The following is a 22,468-nucleotide window of genomic DNA, read 5'->3' on the forward strand; positions in this document are numbered from 1 at the left end:
GGACAGCAGCCAGGATCTATCAGCCTGGGTCTCTGCCTGTCCGCACTGCTGGAACCATCACAAGCCTGCTTAGGGCAAATCAGACGCTGCCAGCCAGGCCTGAGAAAAATTGATGTCTATATTTTTTTTCTGAATTTCAACCCCCAAAATATTCCAGCAAAAAAGGGGGGAGGTTGGGCTGGGTGACCTTCGGGGGGACATTTGCTGCCGAAGACAATGGGCTTGCCCCCCACCAGGCTGCCCCCAGCCCTTCACCCCTGCTCAGCCCACGCTGGGGAGACAGCAGAGGTGGAGGGTAGCTGGGAGGAGTGGAGGGATAAGAAGTTGGGCTGAGAGGTGGGAGGAGCTGTCCAAGAGCGGTCACTTTTGCTCAGTGACAGGCCTGGAAGCTTGGCTGGGCTGAAGGAGCTATGCAGTGTGGGTGAGCTGGCAGGAAGGCGGCATGGCAGAGGCCAGGGAGCTGGGAGGGCTGTGGCTCGGGCAGGCCCCCTCTAACTGATGATCTGCCGAGGTCGTCCGTAGCCTGTCATTCCAGCCTGGGAGGCCCCTCTATTGCTGCCCATCTGTAGACCAATGACATGCTTTCCCTCCTGCAGCTGGCTCTCTGTGAATTCCCTCTTATGCTCCTGGGCTTTCCTAGAAGAGGAGAACGGGGAAAAAGACTGCATTTTCCAGTGATTTCTTCTACTACCTCCCGGCTCCACCCCATTTCCTTGTCTCGGGTGTCTTGTTCAGCTAGCTTGCCCCACAGGCGCAGAAGACCAGTTGAGCACAGGAGGGTAGAAAGGAAAGCCTCAAGAAGTGTCAGAGACCCTCTTCCCCACCCCTCCGGACGCTTCCTACTTTCTGGCTATCCGCTTCCCCAAACCACTGGCCCTCACTGGTTACCCCAAGTCAACCCCCTCAGGCAGACACCCAAGCTTAGGGTTCAGGGGCCCCGGTGGCCACGTACTTCATAAACCAGTTGGGATCGCCACGGTAGTGGCCATCATTCTTGGTCACTGCCAGGCTCCCCAGCGCCATCAGGGTCCTCTGCACAGCAGCCATATCTTTGCCTATGAGAAGAGAGGGAAAGGATGACCGTCAGAACTGTAACAGGACTCCAAGGCTAGACCTGCCCTCACCTCCCCGCAAAATGGCCAAGCCAGGGGCAAAGGTTGTCCCAGATTTCACAGAGGCTTCAGCAGGCGCTACAGGATGCCCGTGAGTGGGCGTGGTATTCCCTCAGCACAGCCCATTCCCGCTCTGCAGCGCCAGCCTCTGCCTCTGCCTCAGCCTCCCGTCCTCCACCTGCTCCTGTTCTCTCTACCTTCAAAGAGGTCAACTGTCTGGAACATGTCCGTCTTGGTGACCCCATAGTCCTCAGCTGCTTTCAGGAATTGCGCCACCTGTTCCATTTGCTTGAAGACCATGGAGGGTGGGTTCTCAGGCACCTTCACTGGCTTGGAACCGTCAGGATACAAGCTGTTCACCAACTTGCTCAGAATCTGCCAGGCACAGAACACAGCTTGGCCCTTGCCCACAGTAACTGCCGCAGCACCACAGCAACTCAAACAGACGGGCACAGCCCCTGGCCCTCCCAGGGTGCCACTTACCACGCCGTTCTTCAGCCAGACCTGGAAGCCCAGGCGCCCACGGTCTGGACGACCCACATCGGGGCCACACTGCACTATGATCCACTCCACCAGCCGCTCCTCCAGCTCCTCATCATACTTCTTCTCGATTTTGGATTGCACTTCACGGCTCATGCCATAGGAAGGACCTTTGTTGGCCATGTTGGGAGAGAGCTACAGCAGCACCGGCCAGAAGAAACAGGGTCAGAGGATCAGAGAACAGCTGTCTCACCTGCACTGGGCTGGTCTCGCTGTGTGCAGGGGCACTCGACTTTCCAACCTGTACCCACCGCCCCTTCTTCCTCACTGTTTTTGCACAGCACTCCCTGCACCCCCACCCTGGGCCGGGGCCATCCCCCCTCAGTCCACGCAGTGAGCCTCTCCGAGCTTGGAGACCAGATCTTTGACAGTCCAGGGCAGGGGTCGGCAAACTGATTTTGTAAATGAACTTGCAGGCCGTGTGGTCCTTGCTAGAGTAGCCGGAAAGCAGACTTGGATGATACATCAAAAAATGAGTGTGGCTTTGTGCCAATAAAGCTTTATTTACAAAACAAGCCACAAATTTATTTACAAAACGAGCCTGGCATTTAGTGCTGGGCCAGTTTGGCAATCCCTGGTCTAGAGCATTTTTTTTCCTTTGCCAAGATTGTCCAGAGGCAATGGGACGACCCTCCAGAGAAGGCCCCACCATCCTCCAAAATAAAGCTAGCAGGTGTCTTTGCCCAGGGAGCTGTGAAGTGGTTTCCCAGCTGAGTCTCAAGTTATAGCATTACCTCCCACTTTGCCTCCCCTCCGCCACACACAATTTTATCCTCTGACCCAAAAACTAGAACTCTAAAATGTGTTCAACTCAGCCTCTGGCCTGTAGCTAAAGAAGCTTCCATGTACCCACCCTGACAAGGTCTAGAAGCCACCAACGCTGAGAGTTTTCATTTCAGGAGCTGCATTTCCTCAGGGGAGCCATACCAGAGACAGAAAATGGTGACCTCTGGATTTTCCCTCATGCCCTCAGGCTTTCCCCACAGTAGTAGCTTGAGTAACCAAGAAACCAGAGTCCTCTAGGGAGAGCCCAGAGTCAAGCATCTGCCAGCTGGGGCATGGGAAGCCGCACCCAGTCCAGACCAGCAGCCTGGAGCTGACAGTCCTGGGAGAGCCCCACTAACGAGGATGGTGGGGGCAGACATGAATGTGGCCAGTCAAGAGGAGCCGACCTGGCCACTAGGGGCACTCTAGGCTGGTAGACCTTCTGCCCAGAGCTCTCCCTGCCCAGAGCTATCAAATGGGGCCAGATGTAAGCCCTGGCCAGAGAGAGGTCAGAGATGGGGAGAGAGGGAATGGTCCGAAGAGGGGAACAGTTGGCATGTTCCCCCAAACCCTCTCTGGTCAGGACTGAGGCCCCATCACGCTCTGCCCTCCGAGGGAAGCGGGGTATGCGTCATGGCGTCACAGGGTCCAGGTCAGTCACCCAGTGCCACTTGCCCTAACCTTCCTTTGCCCACGCTGACTTGTTTTGAGCCAAGTCCCCATCGGCACCACGAGGACAAACTTCTTTATGTCAGGGGCTGTGAACATTCCCTGAGGCAATGCCTGTGATGCCCTGGCAGACTGAGCCGCCCCTCAAAACTGAGCTCCTCAAAATGGCCATCCTGTGCCCCCAAGGGCAGGTGAAAAACACAAGTGATATTCCACACCAGACTGCACCGTTTCCAACATCATTTCCTGAGGGGAGCACAAGATTTCAGTAAAGAACACTAGATGGGCCCATCTAAATTCCGGGCACGGGCAACTCTCTTCTCTGAGTCCTCACTTGTGTATTTGTGACTTGAGGGGAGTCATTTTCTCAGCACTAACACCCTCTCCCAGCCAGGGATGCCAGTGAATCCAGAGTGCTCCGCTCTGTTCACTACAAACAGAGGGAGAGAGCCCAGACCTCCCTTCCCACCCACTTTGTACCTCACCCCCACTTCCCCACCACCCAGCGTCCCCTAGGACGGCAGGGTGGCCATCACCTGCAGGTCAGCCCTTCCATCACCCTCCTCGCCTCCCTCAGTCCACCTGCTCAGAGGAACGGGGTGAGCTGTGTCCCTCACACACGCAACTCTTAGAGTTGGGAGAGCAATCAAGGTATCTGTGACAGGGATACCAAATTGTGCAGCCGCAAGATCTAGAGACAATATTTGGATTGGGGTCTGACCAAGAAGGAAGGAGGATGAAATGCACCCCACTCCACCCTCGCCCTTCCTTCTCATGGTAATAGTCTGAAAGTGAAGAGTTCCGAGGAATCCTAGGGACTGCCCTGAGGAAGACCTGTGCGGTACCATGCGGGAGCTCTGGGAAGAGGAGATGGGGAGGGGAGAGCTGGGGCCGGCCCAGCAGGGCCTCTCTAGACCAGGCCTGGTCAGGCTGCAAGGCCAGCCTGAGGTCCGCTTTGCCCCTGCCCCATAACTCTGTCGGCCTCCCCTCCAGGGGCTGAGGCCCAGCAGCGGAGAAAAAAACAAAGGCAGGGGTTCCTTCCAGCAACAAAAGCAGAGCCAGCAGTCTCCCCAGGACTGCTGTGTACCCCTCTCTTCAAAACAAAACACACAAATTAGAGCACAGGGGGCTCTCTGAGTGGCAGGGGGGTGGCTCATCTACACCCCAAGAAGGCCAGCCCTCCTCTGCGGCTCCCTTCTCAGTAGAGCCACTAAGGGAACCTCTGGGCAGGGCCCAGGGTAGCAGGTGTGCCCAGTCCTGAGGGGTCCTGGGCAGTGCCCACCTGCCCTTCTCTGCCCGCACAGGGGTGAGTGCCCACCCTCAGGCAGTTAGGGTGTGCCTGAAAAGCGGCGGTGTGAGCCTGAGGACACTGCTGTCCAGCTTCTGTGGATTCACGCCCCTCCTCCTCTCCTGGAGCCTCCCCTAGGTGGACAGCAGACAACAAAGCCTCTGGTCTAGCCCAACAACACATCCAGTGGGTGTGACTGGCTGAAAACTGGGACCTCCCTGTCCTACCAGGTCCCTGTCGATCCCACAGCACCAGCCCAGTCGCTGGCCATTTCAATGAGCCCTGGGCCACTCAGTTTGAGACAGTGGGTCTCCAGCCGTCCTGTCCCACCCAGGACGCCAGGCCCAAGCCTCCCTCTGGAGATAAGGAATGGTCGCTGATGGACAGGGTGGGCACCCCCAGCCAGGGAGCTGGGACCAGGGTCCCCTGAGAGGCCTGCCCGCAGAATAGCCCCCTGCCCAGCTTCTCTCCACCCCTGGAACCATGCACTTACAGGTTTCCTCGGGGTGTGCAGGAAGGAGTGAGCTCTGCGTCTGGAAGGGACAGACAGGATGGGGTGCTGGCGGGGTGAGGGGTTTAAAGGGCTGCTGCTGTGATGATGTCACCCTCCCCCGCTGGCTCACCCCTCAGACCCCTCCCAGCTGGAGGAAGCCGGCTCCGTTCTCCACCCCCAGGCCCCCTAGTGACTCCACATAGGCTCCATATTTGGGGAAAGACACCAAGTTGGAGCAGTCTGCCCGGGGCTGCCCGAGACATTCTCTGCGTGCTTTGGAGATGGAGCTGCGGGGGGCGGGGCTGCGCTGGCGGGAACGGCGGGAAAAGCCTTTTATGGACAGGACCCTGAAGGCTTTCCCTGCTGTCTGGACTTAGGCCGCTCCTTCTTCCCTGTTTCCCTGCCCCTGGGTTGAGGAGGAGGGGGAGATTCAAGAGGGTCTGGCCAAAGAGGAAGGGGCTGGGGTGGTGACACCGGCCACTTAGGGGTGGACAAAGCAGCCACCCTCTCCTGGGCTTTTAGCTCTAGAAGGTGGGAACCAACCTTCACTGAGGCCCTACGACAAGCCAGGCTCTGTGGGATGTACAAACAGCTGCGCTCTCAGGCCGTAACTACCTCATTGTTCAGATGAGGAAACTGAGGTTCAGAATGCCGCAGGCTTGGGTAAGACCATGGCACAAGGCACAAGTGCCTGAGCCTGGCCTCCCTTCAGACCCTGCGTGGGAGCAGAGGCTGTTGACCCACTCTTCAGTGGCACCACCCACTTGCTCAAGTTGAGAAGTTTCAGTTGTTGGGAGGAGGGGGGGGCGTATTTCCTTATATGCTTTTGTTGGGGGAGGGGGTAGGGTTGGATTTGACAATTCAGCAGCAGCTCAGTCATCCAGAGGGTCCCTAAGGCCTGGCAGGAGACTGACAGGTTGCTAACAGGTCTCCCTTCAGCAGTCTCTACCTGTCCTGGAAAACAGACTGGACCCCCTCGCACCAGAAGGAGCCCCACCAAGATCTTGTGTGTTCCTGGCGTCAGGGGTCTCAGGAAAGGATAGGAAGTCAGGAAAGGAAGGCCTTGGGCTGCCCGTGGTGGCAGCGAGAGCAGGGAGGACACTCCTGCCCCATGCTGGGGCAGCTGGGCAGGGAGACCCACTGGTCTCCACCACCCACTCATCACACACAGCCCCAGGGACATCAGGAGAGAGGCCAGGGCAAGAGTGAGGGGAGAGGCCACCCACATAGTGGTGCATAGAGCTAGTGCACCCCCCAGTGGTGACTGCGGGGAAGAGCAGGGAGACCGCTGCAGCCTGGCCACATGGAAACAAGCCCTGGAGTCACCACATTCCACAGCCCCCCTCACCCCCCCAGTCTTGTCCTCCAGAGCCTATTGAAGCCTAAACCGACCTTCCAGGGTCATTTCAAAACTCTTTCCCATGCCCCCACCAGAACTCGGCCTCAGCATGCACCTGTCCGGCAGTCAGCCACGGAATCCTATCAGAAGCAGGAGTGAAGCTGCTGGTCAAGTGCTTGGGGACCAGGTGAAGCCATCAGTCAAGTGGGTGGGGGCCAGGTGGGTCAGAAAGGTGGGGTCTCAGGTGAGATGGCTGGCTATGACTTTTTCTCCACCTCACACATGGCTGTTGCTCAAATGAGCGAACGAGGGGTGAATCAAGAAACTGTGTTCCCACTGAAACTGCAACGGAGAAAGGCACACCAGAAGAACTGGAAAATGGAGGCGCCCACCCTGCCCTCATCCTCAAAATCTCCATCCAGAAAAGGGGAAATGAGTCAGGGGCCAAGAAGTGTGTCTGGTTGTTTCTTTAATTGAATGCAGACTCATTCATAGAAAACAGAAATGCAACCAGAGCGTGGAAACAGACATTAAACGGAGTTCTGAAATCCAGACCACCTCCTCTCCCCATCCTCAGAGAGAGCTAAAAAACAGGTGGGGGAGAACAAAACACATTCCCATCTCCAAGGCAGAGGCCGACCTGACCCCCCAGCCTTGGCATCGGGAACGGACCAGGTAAGACGAAGGGGCCAAGGACTGGAGCAGCCAGAGGCCCAGGGCCGGGGCCACTCGTGAAAACGCCACGTGTGTGTGGGGGACGGACACAGAACTTGGCTGAAGGCTGGATGGAAACAAGACCCAGCCGTGGGTGGACATAAGAGCCACCCCTAGGGGGAGGCCAGGCTGGGGACAGAGCGCAGAGGTCATGTCCCTTCCGTGAGCCCCTTCCTCAGTTAGGCACTGGGGCTCCTGCAGCCAGCCACACAGGAGGCAGGGCGGGCTGGGCTCTGTGCATCCCCCTCCTTTGCCCTGGAACATTCTTGGGCAGTGTCAATGGCACTGAGAGGCCCCCAGCAGGGGCTTGGCAGGACTAAAAGCCTGGAGGGACAAAGGAAGAAATGGGGCGGGTTGCTTTTTCCCTCCCATCCTGGTGCCAGTCCGGCCGAAGGGATGGAAGGTGACCTCAGAAGTCAGGCCCTCAACTGTGGGCCAACTGTCACTGCTAAAGAGCCAGCCCCAGCACAGGTCAGCGGGACAGACAGCACTGCCCAGGGCCCCTTGTAGGCCTTAGCACCATAAGGCCGGCACTAGCTGGCCAGCCCCCAGAAACCTATGCCCCAACCATCTGGGTGACTGCATGGGCAGTGGTGGCAGCCACGTACAGCCCCAAAGAGAAGCAGGGCCCGGCTGCACGAGAGCAGCAGGTCTCAGACCAATGCTCTAGAGTCTGAGAGGGAAAGCGGGCTTTGGGTCCCAGGTTGAGGGGAGGGAAGAACGAATGGACAGAATGCATGGCATGAGAGGGGCAGGGCAATACTTGCCTCCTTCCTCCGCTGGAGGGATAAAGGAGAACCAACAGTCCCAACACTGACAATAAAGCAGCAGTTTGGCCAAAGCCTGGACTTCAGAGGAGCAGACCTCCTCCGCAGCAGAGGGCAGCTGCACGGCTCAGGCCACCCTCAAGACTGTCCGCGCCTGGTCCAGGCTAGTTCTTGCTGTCCCACCAACACCTAGCCCGGGCAGCGGGGCTCGGACTCACACCCCCGCGCTAGCGAGGCTCTGGGCAGCAGGCTGAGGCTCGGGGCCTCACGAGAGAAGCAAGGGGTCCAGCTCCCCTAGAAGACGTAGATCTTGTCCCGCTGCACGGTATCCAGGTCATCGTCCAGCGTGAGCAACACCTGGGGGTAGACACGGGTCAGGCACAGGCAGAGGGCGCTGCCCGCCACCACGACCCAGCCTCCCCCTCAGGTGAAAAGACTCACATACCAGGAATGACCCAAACATGGCAATGGAGGACAGGAAGTGCCAGATGTCATGGTCATCAAAGAAGTCCAGCAAGATGCAGTCCCGGTTGTGCTCCCGGGACTCTGCAGGGGTTTTCTGGGGAGGGCAGGGCGAGCCCCTGTCACACTCCCCAGTCCAGCCTGCCCTGTTTCCCCATAGGTGCCCCAGCTGCCCTCGGCCAAATGGACATCTAAGAATCCAGCTGCTCCCCTGGGACGCGGGAAGCCCTTGGCTTTCACTTGCCCTCCGCCCCCTAGATTCTTCATCCCTCTAAGAGCAGAGGGCTGGGGTTACCTCGAGATTCTAGAGCCCCTTCCCCAACCCCTTGGCCTCTGTCCCCACTCCAAACAGTCCTCCTCCGGGTTTGTTTCTTCCCTCTGAAGTACTATTGTCACACACCCCTGCCCGGGACGACAGTGGCTGCGGCCTGTGGGACTCAAGATCTGACATCTTCTACCCAAAGCCTCTATCCAACAAACACTGGCAGGACATCCGGCGGGGGGTGGATGGGGGGCAGTCTGTGCCACACATGGGGGCTACAGAGGTGACCAAGAAATACCTGCCCTGCCCTCACCCATGCCCAAATCTGCCTCCCCTATGTCTGCCTCAGGAGCATGTCTTAGGTCGCCACTCCTCTGGGCCGCAGGAACCTCCCACCCCTCAGGTCTTTAAGACCTAGAGCAAATCCTCCCTCCCCCAGGAAGCTTTCCTGGATGTCCTGTCTCATAGAGGCCTCTCACCTTCTACTGTCCTGCCCACACACTTCATCTCATGTATCATACTGGAACTAGTAAGCCAGGAGTAAGTCTCTCCCTCCGAAACTAGATTATTCAGGTTTCAAAGGAAGAGGCCATGTCAGGCTTAGTGCTAACCACAGAGCTGAAGGTGTAGCCATAGGAGGTGCCCATGAGAGTGAGAGCCTGACCTGTCAGGCTGTAAACCATAGCTGTGCCACTCATGAGCTGGGTGGCCCCGGGCAGGTCATTGAACACCCCTCACCCTCACCCACCACCAGCTGCATGAAGGCAGCCGGCTGTTCGGGGGTTTAACCAAGAATGACTGGTCAGCTGCCCTCCCCTCACCCCCACAGACCTCAAGGATGGTTACTCACTTGCCAGGTGCTGAGTCCCTGGAAGAAGAAAAAGAGTGCAAAGCCCCAGACCACCGAGGTGCAGATGATGCAGAGCAGGGGGATGAGCTTGATCCTCTCCCCGCTCCGAAGCTGGCAGGGAGGGCAGAGAATGATGTTCATCTCCCTGCCTGCTCTGGGGCTGCTCTCCTGCGCTCTTCCCAGGTTTCAGGAGGACCCTTTAGGAAGTTCTGGGATTCGTGCCATCACCTCGTATGGCTGCAGAGCTCAGTTGGTGCCCATACAGCAGCCTGGCATCTTCCCCTCTGACCCATTCTGGCTGGGCCTCTGTGGGCTCGGCCCTGGCTGGCAGGAGGCCCCTAGGGCGGCAGGAGCACGCAGAGACCCAAGGCCACCGCAGGCTCGGTGAGCCCCCCCTCTTCTCAATCCTGCGCAGGGTGGGGCTCAACCTGCTCCCAGTTTGAGGGGGCACTCTTCAGCATGGAAGGGGTTCTGAAAATGACCCCAGAGGGCGCCTGCAAAGGTTTTAGCCTCTCTCCTCCTCGAACCCCACTGACACAGGCAGGTGGACGGAAACGTTCCTCACTGCCTCCTGTGCTGCGCCATGAAGACTGTGCCCATCTCCTTCCCCCACAAGCGGAGCAGCTGGCAGACTCAGCTGTCCCCACTCACCTTCATAATAATGTAAAAGGCAAAATAAAGAAGCAGGTTGCAGATGCCAATGACCAGCAAGTAGGAGGCGAAATCATTGGGGCGCTCGATGAGCCCGTAGGCGGCCCTGGAAGGTGGGGAAAGGAGGCCTGATGAAGCTGGGGGGATGGAGCAAGAAACGGGCTCTCGCTGGCCCCTCCCCCATGTTTCTCGTGATGCGGGCTGGGTTCAGAAGCCCACAGACAATTCTAGGCCTCCAGATGCCACCACGTCTCATGGCCAAAGCTCTGAATTTGTCCGTGGCTCCCCAGCCAGTGGCCTGCCAAGCCCCCCAGCTGTCCGCCCGGCCAGGCTACCCCAGACAACGGCTAGACTCACAGCGACCAGTTGATGATGTTGCCCATAACCAGCAGCACCATGCGGTCCTGGAGGGAAGCAGAGACACGAGGACTGAGAGGGGGAAAGAGACAGGGAGAGAAGTGGAAGAAGGCCCCAATCAGCTGGTCCCCCCGCTATTCTGGGCCCTCAGCCACCTGCCCTCACCCCAAACACACACACACACACACACAAGCCCGGGGAAGAGGCAGATGGAGGAAGAGGGTCTGGGGGGCTGGCAGGTACCACGTAGAGGGGCCCGCTGCACTGCCGGATGCAGTCCGTGTAGAGCACGTGGAGGATGCGCCGGCAGATGCCCGAGTCTGCAGGGAGGGAGGGAGCTCATTTTTGCAGGCCCCCGCCATTCCCAGCCCCGTTCTGCACACTGAGAGGAGCCCAGGGCTGCTGAGGTCACGGCTCTCCAGGAGCCCACCCTATGACTCCTCTCCTGAAGAATTTCTCCTCCAATGAGAGGGCAGAACCTGTGAAAGTGTCCCGGGTGTCCAGGTCCCCCAGGCCGGCAACCCCCTCACTCCCTGGGGCCCCCCACGTGCCCTGCCCTGGGCATGCCCTTACCCAGCTTCCAGCGGCCCATGTAATAGAGCTGAATGCTGAGGAGCAGGGTGGCGGTGATGTGAATCACGGAGAAGACGATCCAGAACGCAGTGTTCTCTCTGCCGAAGACCTAGGGGCCACCGAGGGAGGATGGAAGTAAGGAGGGCCGCGGAGAGCTGCTGTGCGGCCTGCCCTTCTCCGGAAGGAGCGGGGGCTCGCCACTCAGCCAGGCTGCGGCTCTCTGAGGGCCCGGGGAAGGCCCCCTGGAAGGAGCAGGGCTCTCTCCCGGGGGCGGTCGGCGGAGGGTGTGCATGTGTCTAAACACGAATGCACCTTCCCCGTGGGATGAGCAAACAGGTCCCGGCCTCACCACGCCCAGCACGGAGAAGAAGATGACGACGGCCAGGCAGGCGTAGGCGCTGTAGGCGCTCGCGTTGATGTCCGGGTGCCGCTTCTGGTAGAGCTTCAGCATGCAGAGCCCGGCGATCATGTACATGAACGACGTGTCTACATGGCAGAAACCCCCACCCGCCTTGGCATGGGGTCCGGGCCAGCCCGTCGGACTGCGAGGGGCCCCCACACCTCCTCACGCAGAGCAAACCGGTGGGGACCTGGCACTTGGGCTCCAGTCCCTTGACCCCCGCGGCACCACGCTGCCCAGTCTGACTCCCCAGACAAGGCACCTTAGCTGGTTCTCTGATACTAGGGCCACAGCTCATCACGTGCGTTTTCTCAGCACTGCACATGCCTTTCCCCTGGACACACAGCCGGCCGGGGCGTGAAATAGCCTCTCGTGCCTATTTCCCATACGCCAGGCCGTAAGCACATGTGCACCCGGCCCTGGGGCCTCCTACAGTGTGAGTGACCTGGGGATGGTGGAGGACAGCCACCGCTGGGGATTCAGGTGGGGGAGAGGGAAGCCCCACCCACCGAACTGGAAATTGGTGTAGTTGGGGCACACGTGGTAGCAAGCGCTGAGCAGGCCCTCCATCATCAGAGCGGTGCCCATGGCGTAGAACAGGCCGAAGTGCTTTGGAATCCCACATTCCTGGGGGGAGGAGACACAGGGAGGCTGAGCGTAGGGAAGGAAGGCAAGAGTGAGGAAAGAAGGCAGGCAGGGAGGGAGGGAGACAGGGAAGAAGGGCCCCCAAAGCAGCAGCCTGTGGGAGGAGTGGAGTGTGGGCGAACTGGGTGGAGGGCGGGGCTGGGCCATGCCTGCCATGGAGGCCTGGCGCTGGGGCCTCCGCGGGGCACTCACCAGGGCGTAGAGGTCATTGCGCACCAGGGCCCGATTGTGGTTGATCTCCCGCTGCAGGATGATGAGCAGGAAGAGCAGCCCCAGCAGGATGTAGCCCAGGTTGCTGAGGATGTTGTTGAAGGCGCTAGAAGGGGAACATGGGTTCCAGGGCCTCCTCTCATGCCCTGGACTTTTCCCAACCTGGGGGGGGGGGGGCACTGCAGAGCCCCTCCTCCCTGTGCCGGCCTTCGCCATTTGCTGGGGGAGGACCCCCGCCCCCACGAAGTCCCCACCTGAGGTTGCCCAGTGGGTGGGCGCAGAGGAAGTTGTAGTAGCAGATGTCCTGATTTCCTGTGACATTCACCACCTGCAGGCAGGAGCAGGGGGCTGCTGAGGGCACCCGCCTGGCCCGCGGCCCAGGGAGGGAACCTCATCACCCAGGCCCAGTCCATCGCGAAGGCCAGTGGCGTGCGCGCAGGGGCATACTGCCCCTGTCCCCAGCCCATGTGACTGAAAACCCGGGTCGTGAGCGTGATGAGGTTCTTGCCCCACACTACAGAGGAAAGGGAAGAGAAACCAAGACTTGGGAGTTTCATTTCATAAATCCCCACCACACCCTGGGACACAGGCCACCTCATTTTGCAGATGAAGAAGCTGATGCTCGGGGAGGCGACTTGCTCATGGTCACTGACCCGCAGAGCACAGTGGGGATTTGAACCCGGTCTCGTGACCAAAGACCTGTACTTGCTCGAGAGCCCCGGGCTGACAGGCTCTGCCCTCTGGGGCGTTGTGTCCCAGGCTGGGAAAGGCAAGCGCCAGCAGGGGAGCACTCAGGGGCCCCTCACCGTCTGATAGGTGATCACCAGCTGCACCACGGGAAGGGCGTAGAAGACCGCAATGGTGGCGATGTTCCTGAGGGGCGGGCGACCGGGTGAGGCGCGGGCCTGGGAAGCCGCCCCTCTGGCCTGCCCGCAACACCTCGCCCTACTCCGCCCACTCACCAGAAGTAGATCTGGTACTTTTTCCGCAAGACACGCTTGTCCTTGCGGGCCAGGTCGGCGACATAGAGGTATTGCTGGGGAGAAGCCGGAGTGAGCCCACTCAGCCACCGCCTGGGAGCGGCCCATCTCACCCACGTTAGGGAAAGAAGAGGGACGTCCCTCACACAGGCCAGAACTCTGTGGCTTGGGTTCCGGTGGTGGCCACTGACCAGTCGGCCTGGAGGGCTGTGGTGGAGCTCGTTTCCGCTGGAACCTAGCCCGCCCCCATCAAGCCCTTTCCTGTTGCTTCCCTGTCATGCTACCAGCAGGGGGAGACAGGCTGGAGCCTGAACCAGACTGTCCCCTCCTGGGCAGCCTCTGGCCCGGGCAGGCCGGCGCAGGGTCAGACCTTGGTGCGGATGACATTCTTATCCGAGTCAATGTCAGTCAGCGTGTCGTAGTCATCCTCCTCCACAGAGCTCATGGAGTCCAGTCGTGGCCGAGTGCCCACCGGGTCAAGGGAGCGTTCTGGGGGAGGCAGGGAAGGGGGGCTGTCTGCTGAGCACAGAAGCCAGGGCCTGTCCCCACCCTCCTGCGGCAATTGTTACAATTACTAGGCAGTGAGAAGAGGCAGATTATGGGCTGGACTCAGAACAGGGGTGGAGCTGTGCTCAGGCCCTGGGAGAGTAAAGGAGCTCCCAAGTCCCTGAGGGGAAGGGCACGGGCGAGCAGGGATGCCCAGCCTTGCCCCCACCTCTGCCCCTCAGGGAGCTAGGGCTTCCAGCCAGGACACTGAGCAGACCCCAGGCCCCAGACACAGCAACAGGAATACATTCAGTGGAAGTCATGCTGATTAGGTGCCAGGCTTGTGGGTTCTGAGGAGACACTGTCTCGCTACCCGCTGGGTGGAGACCCAGTGGGCCCTGGGGTGTAGGCAAGGGTGACAGGCTGCCTCTAGGAAGAGAACTTGCTCTTTTGCCTTCAGAAGCTTCCTCCTGTGACCTTGCCTGACCAAAGTCCCCAAGGGGCAGGACATGACACCCCCTACCCCAGCAGGCCAGGGAGTGAGGGTGCTGGCAAATGCAACAGCAAAGCAGAACACCTGGCATGGGGGTAGCTGGGGTGCCAGCGGCCAACCCTAGGGGCCAGCGCCCGCTAATCTCAGAAGACACAAGAGCTGGCAAATACGGGCATTGATGGGGAAGCCATGCACAAAGCATCTTTCTGGCCCCAGAGCCTGCTGGCTCTAGTCAACTGCCCTGGCAGAAGCTGATTGGCAGAGCAGCCCATACCCCCTCCCCACATCTACCCATGGCAATGCACAGCTGCCGCATCTGGCCAAAGGGGAGGCGCCGCTTGAACTGGTCCTGCCCTTTAAAGGAAAGGGAAAGTTACCAGGGAAGGGGGACCCGACAACAGAGGATAAGGGAAGAGAGGGCAGGGTGGACAGCAGGCCCTTCCCGGTGTCAGCATCTGGCAGAAGAGGCAATACCCACCATCACAGTTCACCCAGCCAGTACCAACCTTGCATCAGAGGACTCTGCACCCCTGGCCACTCACCCTGGTAAGTGTAGGAGAGGTCCCCTGTGCTGTCAATCAGCCGATCTGTAGATCCGGAACAGTTCTCTGTGGGGAATGCTCAGTGGTCAGGCAGGTAGGAGCCTCAGGAAGGGGGACACTGCAGCCACCCCCAAGGGCTGAGGCGCTGCCGAGGGCACGGGCATCAGCAGCGGGAAAGCACAACCTCCTGCTCTGACACGTACCAAAGGAGCCATAGTTGTAACCCTCATAAGGGGGGCTGCCAGGGAAGGAGTTGGCCAAGATCCGTGGGTGCCCTGCAACAAGAAGCCAAGGTCCCCTTAGCCTGGAAATAAACAGGGCCAAGAGGCGAGAGAAGAGAGAGGAGACGCAGAGGGTCAGGCCAGTAGCAGCGAGCACCTACACCAGCAATGCAGCTCCCTCCCGCCACCTGCCCCACACCTATGTGCATGCCCAGAGGAAACACTTGCCACTCTTTGTCCTCCCTAAAGGGAGAGAAAGTCAAGGAACAGATGCATCTATGTGTTTACAAGCAGCAGGGACAAGACCACATCAGCCTGCCCAGGCCCCTCCAGACACCCCTGGGTTGCCCTCCCTCTCCCTCTCTGGATTCCAGCTCCTCGCCCACAGCACCTGGAGCTTACCAAGAAGAGAAGCTGAGAGAGAAGGTCCCAAGCAGGAGGGAGGGTGGAAAGAGAGGGGAGAGTGGGAGAAAGGGAGAAAGAATGAAAGGTTAATAATCCCAGAGACTGAGCCACACGGCCTGCGGTGGACAGACAGCGTAGCTAGGCCCAGTGAACAAATCAAGCGGCAACCTTTAAGGCAGGCATGTGAGGGGCGCACGGGCACGCCACCCCAGCTCCGTGTCCAAATGGAGAGGGTTACTCCCAACTGAGAACCTGCCACAACCATCCCCCCCAAACACAAAGCAAACTGCCCTCCCCACCCAGGTCTTCTGGAAATACCGCTTTCTGGGCAGGCTCGGTCCATGGCCACTAGAAGGGTCTTCTTCTTCTGCCTGCAAGGACATAATCCAGAGGCACACCAGGGGGTGATGGGAGAAGGACCCTCCTATGCGAGGCTGGCCTGCCTCTCACCCTCTCTACCCCAGAACCCTGTCTCCCATCCATGACTCCCAGGCCTCCCTGGCCGGGAAGCAATGTAGGGTCTCCCTGCTTAGGTTAAGTGGCGAGGCTAGTTTCCATAGGAAGCGACCACAGACCTGCCTTGCTTCACCCCTGGATGGTGTGGAAGATTACCTGCCAGGTCATCTCCCCACATCCCCAACCCAAGTCACCCTGCCCTGGAAAGCAAGTCCACTTTACCTCCAGTTCTCCCAACAGGCCAAGAGGATGGTCAGCAGGTAGAAGGAGAGAAATATGCCCAGGCAAAAGAGCATACCACCAACGTAGGCCTCGGCTGTGGGGGTGCAAGCAGGCAGGTGGACACCAAAGCCTTTCAAAGCTGCCCATCCTGGTGCACACAGGCCTCCGGGCAGCATTCCCTGCCTGGCCCTATCTCATTTCTCTCAAGTGGTGTGGCCCAGCCAGTGTGAACACATGGCACTTCCCCAAATATGCCAGGCTCTGAGATGGGTTTGTTCATGCTGCTCCCTCTTCTAGAACTTTCTCCTTCACTTCTTTCTTGAAAACTCCATCTTGACTAAACCCTCAAAATACAGCTCAGGAGCTATGACCTCCGGGAAGCCTTCTACGTGCCACGCTCCCAAGCTTTGCTCAGTGTCCCGCATGGCTGCAGCCTCCTGCCCCTGTGGACAGGAGGCCCCCAGGAACGACCGCACCTGGCATGCAGAAAGTGCTCAATAAATATTTGTTGAATAAATAATTTGTATAGGGGAGGCAGCTTCTTTCCCCTTCCATTACAATCCTTTATTTTTATCTTATTCTTTCCAGTTGACAAAGGACTCCACTCAATTACTCAGTAAATATTTACTAAGGACAACTACGGGGCCTGGTACTTTCCTATTCATTTTGTGCCTAACCTCATAGCCGAGCAGGACTGAGACAGATTCTCTTCCCCTGTTACAGAGTGGCGGAAAGCGGCTCAGTGAAATTTCACTGCCCAGATGTGGCAGAGAGGGAGCCAGACGCAATATTTGCATGGACTGCACTAGACTGGAGCTCATCATGCTGGGCTGGGCCGGCCAGGCCAGGCCGTGTTGGCCAAGGAAGGAGCCCCGCAGTGAAGGGTGCCAAGAACACTCCCCCTTTCCATCCCAGCAGCTGGGCGTGGGCCCTCATCCCCCTTTCCATTCAGAGAACACACCCTAGCCCAGGAGAGGAAGAACCAGTGGCTAGTCCACCCCCCCTCAGCTACCCACACTCACATGTGACTGCTCGAGATACCAGCACTGACAGGGTTTTCTGGCGGTGCCCTTGATCAACCGGTTCATCTGGAAGTAAAATGTCCAATTGACAAAGAAATGGCTGCCTACAGCTTGGCTACAGCGGTGGGGGCAGGCCTGAGGGGATCTGGAGCCAAAGCCCAAATCCCATTAAAGCCAACCCTCAGTCCCAGGGCTCCTGTACCTCCCAGGAGGCCACCACACCCTCTCCATCCACAGGCGGCCCCAGGGCACAAAGCATACCTTCCACAAATGGGTAGAAAGGCAAGGCACCACCACAGGCCTGGTCTTCTGTCTTCACCACCACCACCACGTAAAAGCTGTTGCTGGGGAAGTCTTTCCGCTGCAGGACACGAGGACAGTTACCATCGTCATCATCCCTAATCACCTCATCATCCTTGTCTGCAAACTTGCTTTGGACCAGACGTTATGCTAGACTCTGTTTTCCATTTTCTTTTGGTTGAAGTAACACTGGTTTACAACACTGTAGGGGTTTCAGGGTACAGTTTCTCACCTCAGCAACTGTATCATCCCACACCTCACCAAATATCCAGTCACCACCATAAACTAATCAGCCCTGTCTACACGGCCCCTACCACCTTGTATGAATGGTAACCTCCATTCTAGGGTCAAAGTCTAATTTTTTTTTTTTTTTTTTGTAAAACTGCTTTTCATCACCCCCCCCCCTTGTTTTGTATTTCTTTCTTTCTTTTTTTTTTTTTTAAAGATTTATTTATTTACGCATACAGGAACTGGGGTACAAAGCCAGAGGTATATGTGTGTGTTAGGGGGGTTGAGGATTCACCAAGACAGAGTGGGGAGCAGAACAGAGGGATCTAATGAAATACACTGCTGAGGGGAGCAGTGAGCAGGTCAGGAGAGGCCTGCTGTGCCACATGGGTTGGGGATCAAAACTATGCTGCAATAGCTATGAATAGCTTTGTCATGCTGAGACTTGACTTCCTGTGCCACCAGGGAGACCCCTTTCTTTGTTATTGCACAAACCAAAGAATCATTTGTTACTTCTTTTTCTCCCTTGGACTTATTTCTTTTAGGTTCCCTTAAGGCCCAGGTGTGTTATCAATGCTAAACTCCCTTTATCTACCTATTACTTTACACACCTTTACAAAGAGCTCTCTGAACTCAGCACTGTCACTACCCTCTTGGAAGGTGTAGGGTCACCCTGCCAGAAAGCAGGCAGAGGCGGGGCCTCTGCCTCAGAGCCCAAGCCCCAAGCCTGGGCCAGAGGCCAGGTGAGCACCTGGATGAGGGCTGCCTACAGGGCCCTGCTGTGGGTGGGGCCTCAGCCCCAAGAAAAAGCCAAGGGGCCCTGCTGCCTCCATCAGTTGCAAAGCTAGATGCTGTGAGGTGAGGACACGGGTTCTGCTCCTGACCCCAGCCCAGAATTCAGGCTTCACCAAGGGCAGCACAAGGCATCAGCCAGGGTCCTTTCTTCTCACTCACTACCAAGAATGCAGTAGGTATGACCACCGGGATGGGTCCTCTGCTCTTTCCAGTCCCAAGGAGTGATGGGACTGCTTCATTTCACACGTATATTAGGGGACACAACGTCTCGGGGTGGGCAGAAAAGGAAAAAAAGACAAGGGTTTAGAAAGCTAATCACCTGGCCACATCCCTCATTAGGTCAGGCGAGCTTCCTACCTGCACAGTGATGGCTGCCTTCTTGGTCATGGTCTGGTACATGCCGATGAAGGCTACATTGTTGTCCAGGTCATAGACAGGGCACTATGGAGAAGCGGAGAGGCAGTGAGTGGGGCAGGGCCTGGGCCTTGTCCCCTCTTTAGCAGCCCTGCAGCCCACTGGTGGAGAGTGGAAGGGCAGGCGACTTACCAGGACATCCTGGATGGAGATGACCGAGCAGGGGAAGGCCTTCTTGGAGGTCACCTTGACAATCACTGAGTCCACTCCCTCCGGAAACTCATACTTGAAGTACTGCGGGCATACGAAGGGTGGAGAGACCCCCACTTTATGAGGATGCGCTTTGCCCTTCTTCACGGGGACACTGGAGTTCCTCAGGACTGGGCAATGGAGACTCTCTGGGAAGCAAGGCTCTGGCCATAAGCAGCCCCACTCCTTGACCTCGGCTGGGCACTCAGGATGGCACCCAAGACGCAAGGAGGGAAGTACTATCTTATGCTACCTGCCCCTTACCCGCTTCAGGCCAGAGCTCCGGCTTCCAGAGTCCCTCCGTGAAGAGAAGAGCCACCAGCAACAACTGCCGACCCCCCACTCCCACATTCAAGCTCCCCATTAGTCCTCCTGAGAGGCAGCTGACAGGGAGCTCTTACCTGGGGCTGCGCTGCTGTGGTATTGAAGCTAAACTGTTCTCCAGTCCTGTAGGACAGAGAGGCGCCCCCCAAGTCACTCCCAGAGCTTGGGGAAGAGTCTAGTTCCCCGATTCCCTTGCGCTCCCCTGCAGACCTGAGGACGAAGTCGTCCATTCGGCTGACTCTGAGTTGGTATGTGGTGTTGACCGGTGATAGGGTGGACACATCCACGTAGAAGAACTGGACCTCGGACTCATTCTTGGTGGGGGGCTGACACAGCGTTCGTTCTACCTTTTGGTAGAGGTACTTGCGCTGATACCTGTGATTGACAGCAGAGTCACAACCGGGACCCCTGTCCCAGCCGGCCTGTCACTCCAGGGGAGCAACATTTCAATTTCCCCATTCTGGTCTCAACCAGCTCCACACCCCTGTTAGGCTGGCAAGTTCCAGGCTGGCTGGCCTGTCCTCATGCCATTAGCCAGCCTCCTGGAGAACAGAGAGGAGAATCAGAGCTCCCTGGAGGTTTGAGGCTGGGACAACGTCCTGGGTGAGGCTCTGGGAAAGGCCTGGCCTTGGCCTACCCCCCCTCCCTGGCTCCCAGGGTCCTACTCACAGCCCTCGCAGGATTAGGGGCACCTGGAAGGACACCACAGCCTCCTTCTGGCGGACCACGAACAGCAAAGGAGCCCCCTTCTCCTTGTTGAGCACATTCACGGACACACGCACGCCCTCCGTCTGCAGAATGACAGAGAGTGCCACTCAGTCATGCTCGTAGCGAGGTTACCTGCCGCCCAGGACACATGCTCCAGAGACTGGGAGCTTTGCCCTCCCTCAGAACAACTGCTTTGTTCTCCCCCAACCCTAGGGCAGGCTGGAAAGCTGGCTGTGCCCCTCTGTGTAGGGCAGCCCCCAGTCTCCAGGAGGAACCTGTGCTGAGTTGGAAAGGAGACTTACAGACCAGCTGGCACCACGCTGCCAGGCTTGTGCAGAGCAACAGGCCCCCAGCTTACTTCCCAGGGCCTTACGTCCCAGCACAAAACACAATGGAGACCTCAGGTATTTCCAGGACACCCCACTCTAATCCATGCTCATGGGGTGCTCATGGAGTGTCTGTGTACACGCACACAGAGGACAGCAAGAAGGCCCCTTGCAATCTTCTTCCTTGTGCGCCAGGAAGCTCCCATTCAACTCATCTGGGGTCAGAGGTGGGGGTGGGGTGACAGGGATTGCTGAAAGCCAAGAAAGCCAAGTTCTAGCCTGACCTTAGCTCTGACCAAGGGATGGGGCTGGGGAGAGGTTCCTTCACATCACTGAACCTCTGTGTCTCCTGTATAAAAGGGGGACACTCTCTTGGTGCTGTGGAGGAAAGTAGATAGGGCAGTGGGCGCTTAATAAATAAAGCAACAATCAGAGGAATGCTTGTTATGGGCTACCAAAACCCAAGCTACAGCTCTCAGAGTGACCCCAGATAAGCAGGAGCTCAAACTTCACAGAAGCAGGCAAACCCTGGCCTGCCACAGATACCAGATCCCTCCCCAGCCTGAGAAAAAAACAGATTTTGCCATTCCCATCTCCAAGAAACAAGTTCTCCAAACCTCAGCTCTAGACTTCCCCTCCAGCTCTGCCATGCTCAGCTCAGAGCTGGGGAAGACGTAGGATGCAGTGGGTTCTCCAGAGTAGATAAACTCCCTTTCTCCTCCCACTCAACTTGGAGTTTGCCTTATCACTACCTTGGACTTACAAGGCCAGCTGGCTTTCCAAGGCAGGCAGAGGACTAGGACGGACCCACGGACACGGCAGCCTGGAGGTCCAGCCACCACCCCAGGTCACCTCCCTGGGGTACCTGGGTTGTAACTGGCCAGGGCAGAGTCTTTCCCTATGGGGCCTGCCTCACCCCTCTGGGGGTTTTCTGGGAGCAGCCCAGATGCAAGGCTCTTCCCTTTGCGCCCAGCCCAGGGCTATCAGTTCTGGGTGCTGTGGGGGGGCGTAGGGGGGGGGGGAGCTGCCGATCCTGCTCAGACCACAGCTGCTGCAAGGGAAGGGGTCGGTGGGAAGGTGGGAAAGAGGCAACTTCAGAAACTGGCCCGTGGGAGCGTCGGAGAAACAGTCCAAGGAGCTCTCGGCAAGAGGCCCCACGGTCGTTCTGGGAAATGAACCCGGCGGCGGCGGTCCGCGGGGCCCCGGGCAAGGCGAGGGGAATGACAGGCTCACCTTGCCCGGCCCGTCCACCCGCTCCACCCGCTCGCTCGCCGCCTGCCCCATCCCTCACCCGGTTTCGGGTCACGGTGTGGTTGAAGGTGTAGATGTTGACCAGCTCGCTGTTGACCTCGTCCTTGTAGATGCGCTCGAACTCGGCATCTTTCTGCGAGACGTTCTTGGGCCCCAGGACCCCCAGATGGCCGTCCACAGCAGCCACCCAGAGCGCCAAGAAGGACCAACCCAGAGCGAACATGGCCCCGGCAGGGCGGCAGTGGCGGCGGGAGCGGCGGCGGCGGCGGCGGCGGCGGCGGCGACAGGCCACTGGGCACCTCCGGGACGGGTTGCGGCTCTGGCCGCAGCTTCCAGCATCTCACCCAGACCAGAACTTTAACCCCGGCCTGAGATTAGGACCGGTCCCCTCCCAGGAGCCGCGGAGACGCTCCCAGGGGCCCGGGAGCCGAGAGGGCGGCGGGGAAGGGACGGGAGGGAGGGCCGGGGCCGGGGCCGAGGAAGGGGCCGGCGCCCGAGGGGCTGAACGCGGCCCGGAGACCCGGCCGCCGCCGGCCGGGGCCCCGCGGGCTAGGGGCGGCTGGTTGCCGGGAGCTAGGAGACGCCGGGAATGGGGAGGGGGGCGGAGGGAGGGGAGAGGGCGGCGGGGGCGGGCGCGAGGGAGGAGTGTCCGAGGGTGAGGGGCGTGCGAGGTGGTGGCTACAGTCCCCCGCGCGGCGTGGGTTTCGGGGGAGCGAGCCCTTTAAGGGCAGGCGGCCGCCTTGGCTCCTGCGCCTGGAACTCCGGCAAGTGTGCGACGCCGGGGGGCGGTAAACAGCAGGGCGGCTGGCTGGCTCGCTGACGTCAAGGGAAACTGGAACAGATTTAAAGGGCCAGGTTCCGGATGGGGCCTTAAAGGGACCGCAGCCTTCACCCTGCGGGGAAGACACCGCCGCCTTCCGCGAGAGCCAACTCTCGCCGCGCCACTAGCGCTTCCGTCTTTCTTTTTAAAGATGGACCCCTCTCTGTGCATAGAAAACATCAACATTTC

The 22,468-nt window shown here is 58.7% G+C and overlaps 2 protein-coding genes across 8 annotated transcripts; both read right to left on the reverse strand.

Annotated features, from left to right (window-relative positions):
* Window positions 1-100: 100 nt before the first annotated feature.
* TAGLN (transgelin) lies at window positions 101-7,760 on the reverse strand. 3 transcript variants are annotated; one of them, XM_012729562.1, is made up of 6 exons: window positions 4,868-4,926; window positions 1,835-1,836; window positions 1,596-1,787; window positions 1,310-1,487; window positions 953-1,055; window positions 101-636 (listed from the first exon to the last, which is right to left on the reverse strand). In XM_012729562.1, exons 3-6 carry the CDS (start codon window positions 1,773-1,775, stop codon window positions 492-494), a joined length of 606 nt encoding a protein of 201 aa, XP_012585016.1. In that variant the 5' UTR covers window positions 1,776-1,787; window positions 1,835-1,836; window positions 4,868-4,926; the 3' UTR covers window positions 101-491. The 3 variants fall into 3 exon arrangements, with proteins under 3 accessions (XP_012585016.1, XP_012585017.1, XP_004689284.1); XM_012729563.1 differs by lacking the exons at window positions 1,835-1,836; window positions 4,868-4,926 and adding an exon at window positions 7,688-7,760; XM_004689227.2 differs by lacking the exon at window positions 1,835-1,836 and having other exon boundaries at window positions 4,868-4,943.
* On the reverse strand, window positions 6,659-22,205 carry SIDT2 (SID1 transmembrane family, member 2). 5 transcript variants are annotated; one of them, XM_012729559.1, is made up of 28 exons: window positions 21,500-22,051; window positions 19,844-19,965; window positions 19,385-19,549; window positions 19,252-19,297; window positions 18,794-18,895; window positions 18,605-18,688; window positions 17,186-17,285; window positions 16,925-16,990; window positions 15,903-15,996; window positions 15,543-15,595; window positions 15,222-15,233; window positions 14,802-14,873; window positions 14,599-14,664; window positions 14,348-14,410; window positions 13,448-13,566; window positions 13,060-13,133; window positions 12,904-12,970; window positions 12,352-12,425; window positions 12,080-12,203; window positions 11,752-11,869; window positions 11,192-11,328; window positions 10,843-10,951; window positions 10,513-10,589; window positions 10,270-10,316; window positions 9,913-10,018; window positions 9,262-9,372; window positions 8,133-8,246; window positions 6,659-8,044 (listed from the first exon to the last, which is right to left on the reverse strand). In XM_012729559.1, exons 1-28 carry the CDS (start codon window positions 21,680-21,682, stop codon window positions 7,982-7,984), a joined length of 2,568 nt encoding a protein of 855 aa, XP_012585013.1. In that variant the 5' UTR covers window positions 21,683-22,051; the 3' UTR covers window positions 6,659-7,981. The 5 variants fall into 5 exon arrangements, with proteins under 5 accessions (XP_012585013.1, XP_012585015.1, XP_004689285.1 ...); XM_012729561.1 differs by having other exon boundaries at window positions 19,867-19,965; window positions 21,500-21,581; XM_004689228.2 differs by lacking the exon at window positions 15,222-15,233 and having other exon boundaries at window positions 21,500-21,682.
* Between the last annotated feature and the right edge of the window lie 263 nt (window positions 22,206-22,468).

The sequence above is a fragment of the Condylura cristata genome, unplaced genomic scaffold (assembly GCF_000260355.1).
Source record: "Condylura cristata isolate star-nosed mole 26May11 unplaced genomic scaffold, ConCri1.0 scaffold00025, whole genome shotgun sequence".
NCBI lineage: Eukaryota > Metazoa > Chordata > Mammalia > Eulipotyphla > Talpidae > Condylura > Condylura cristata.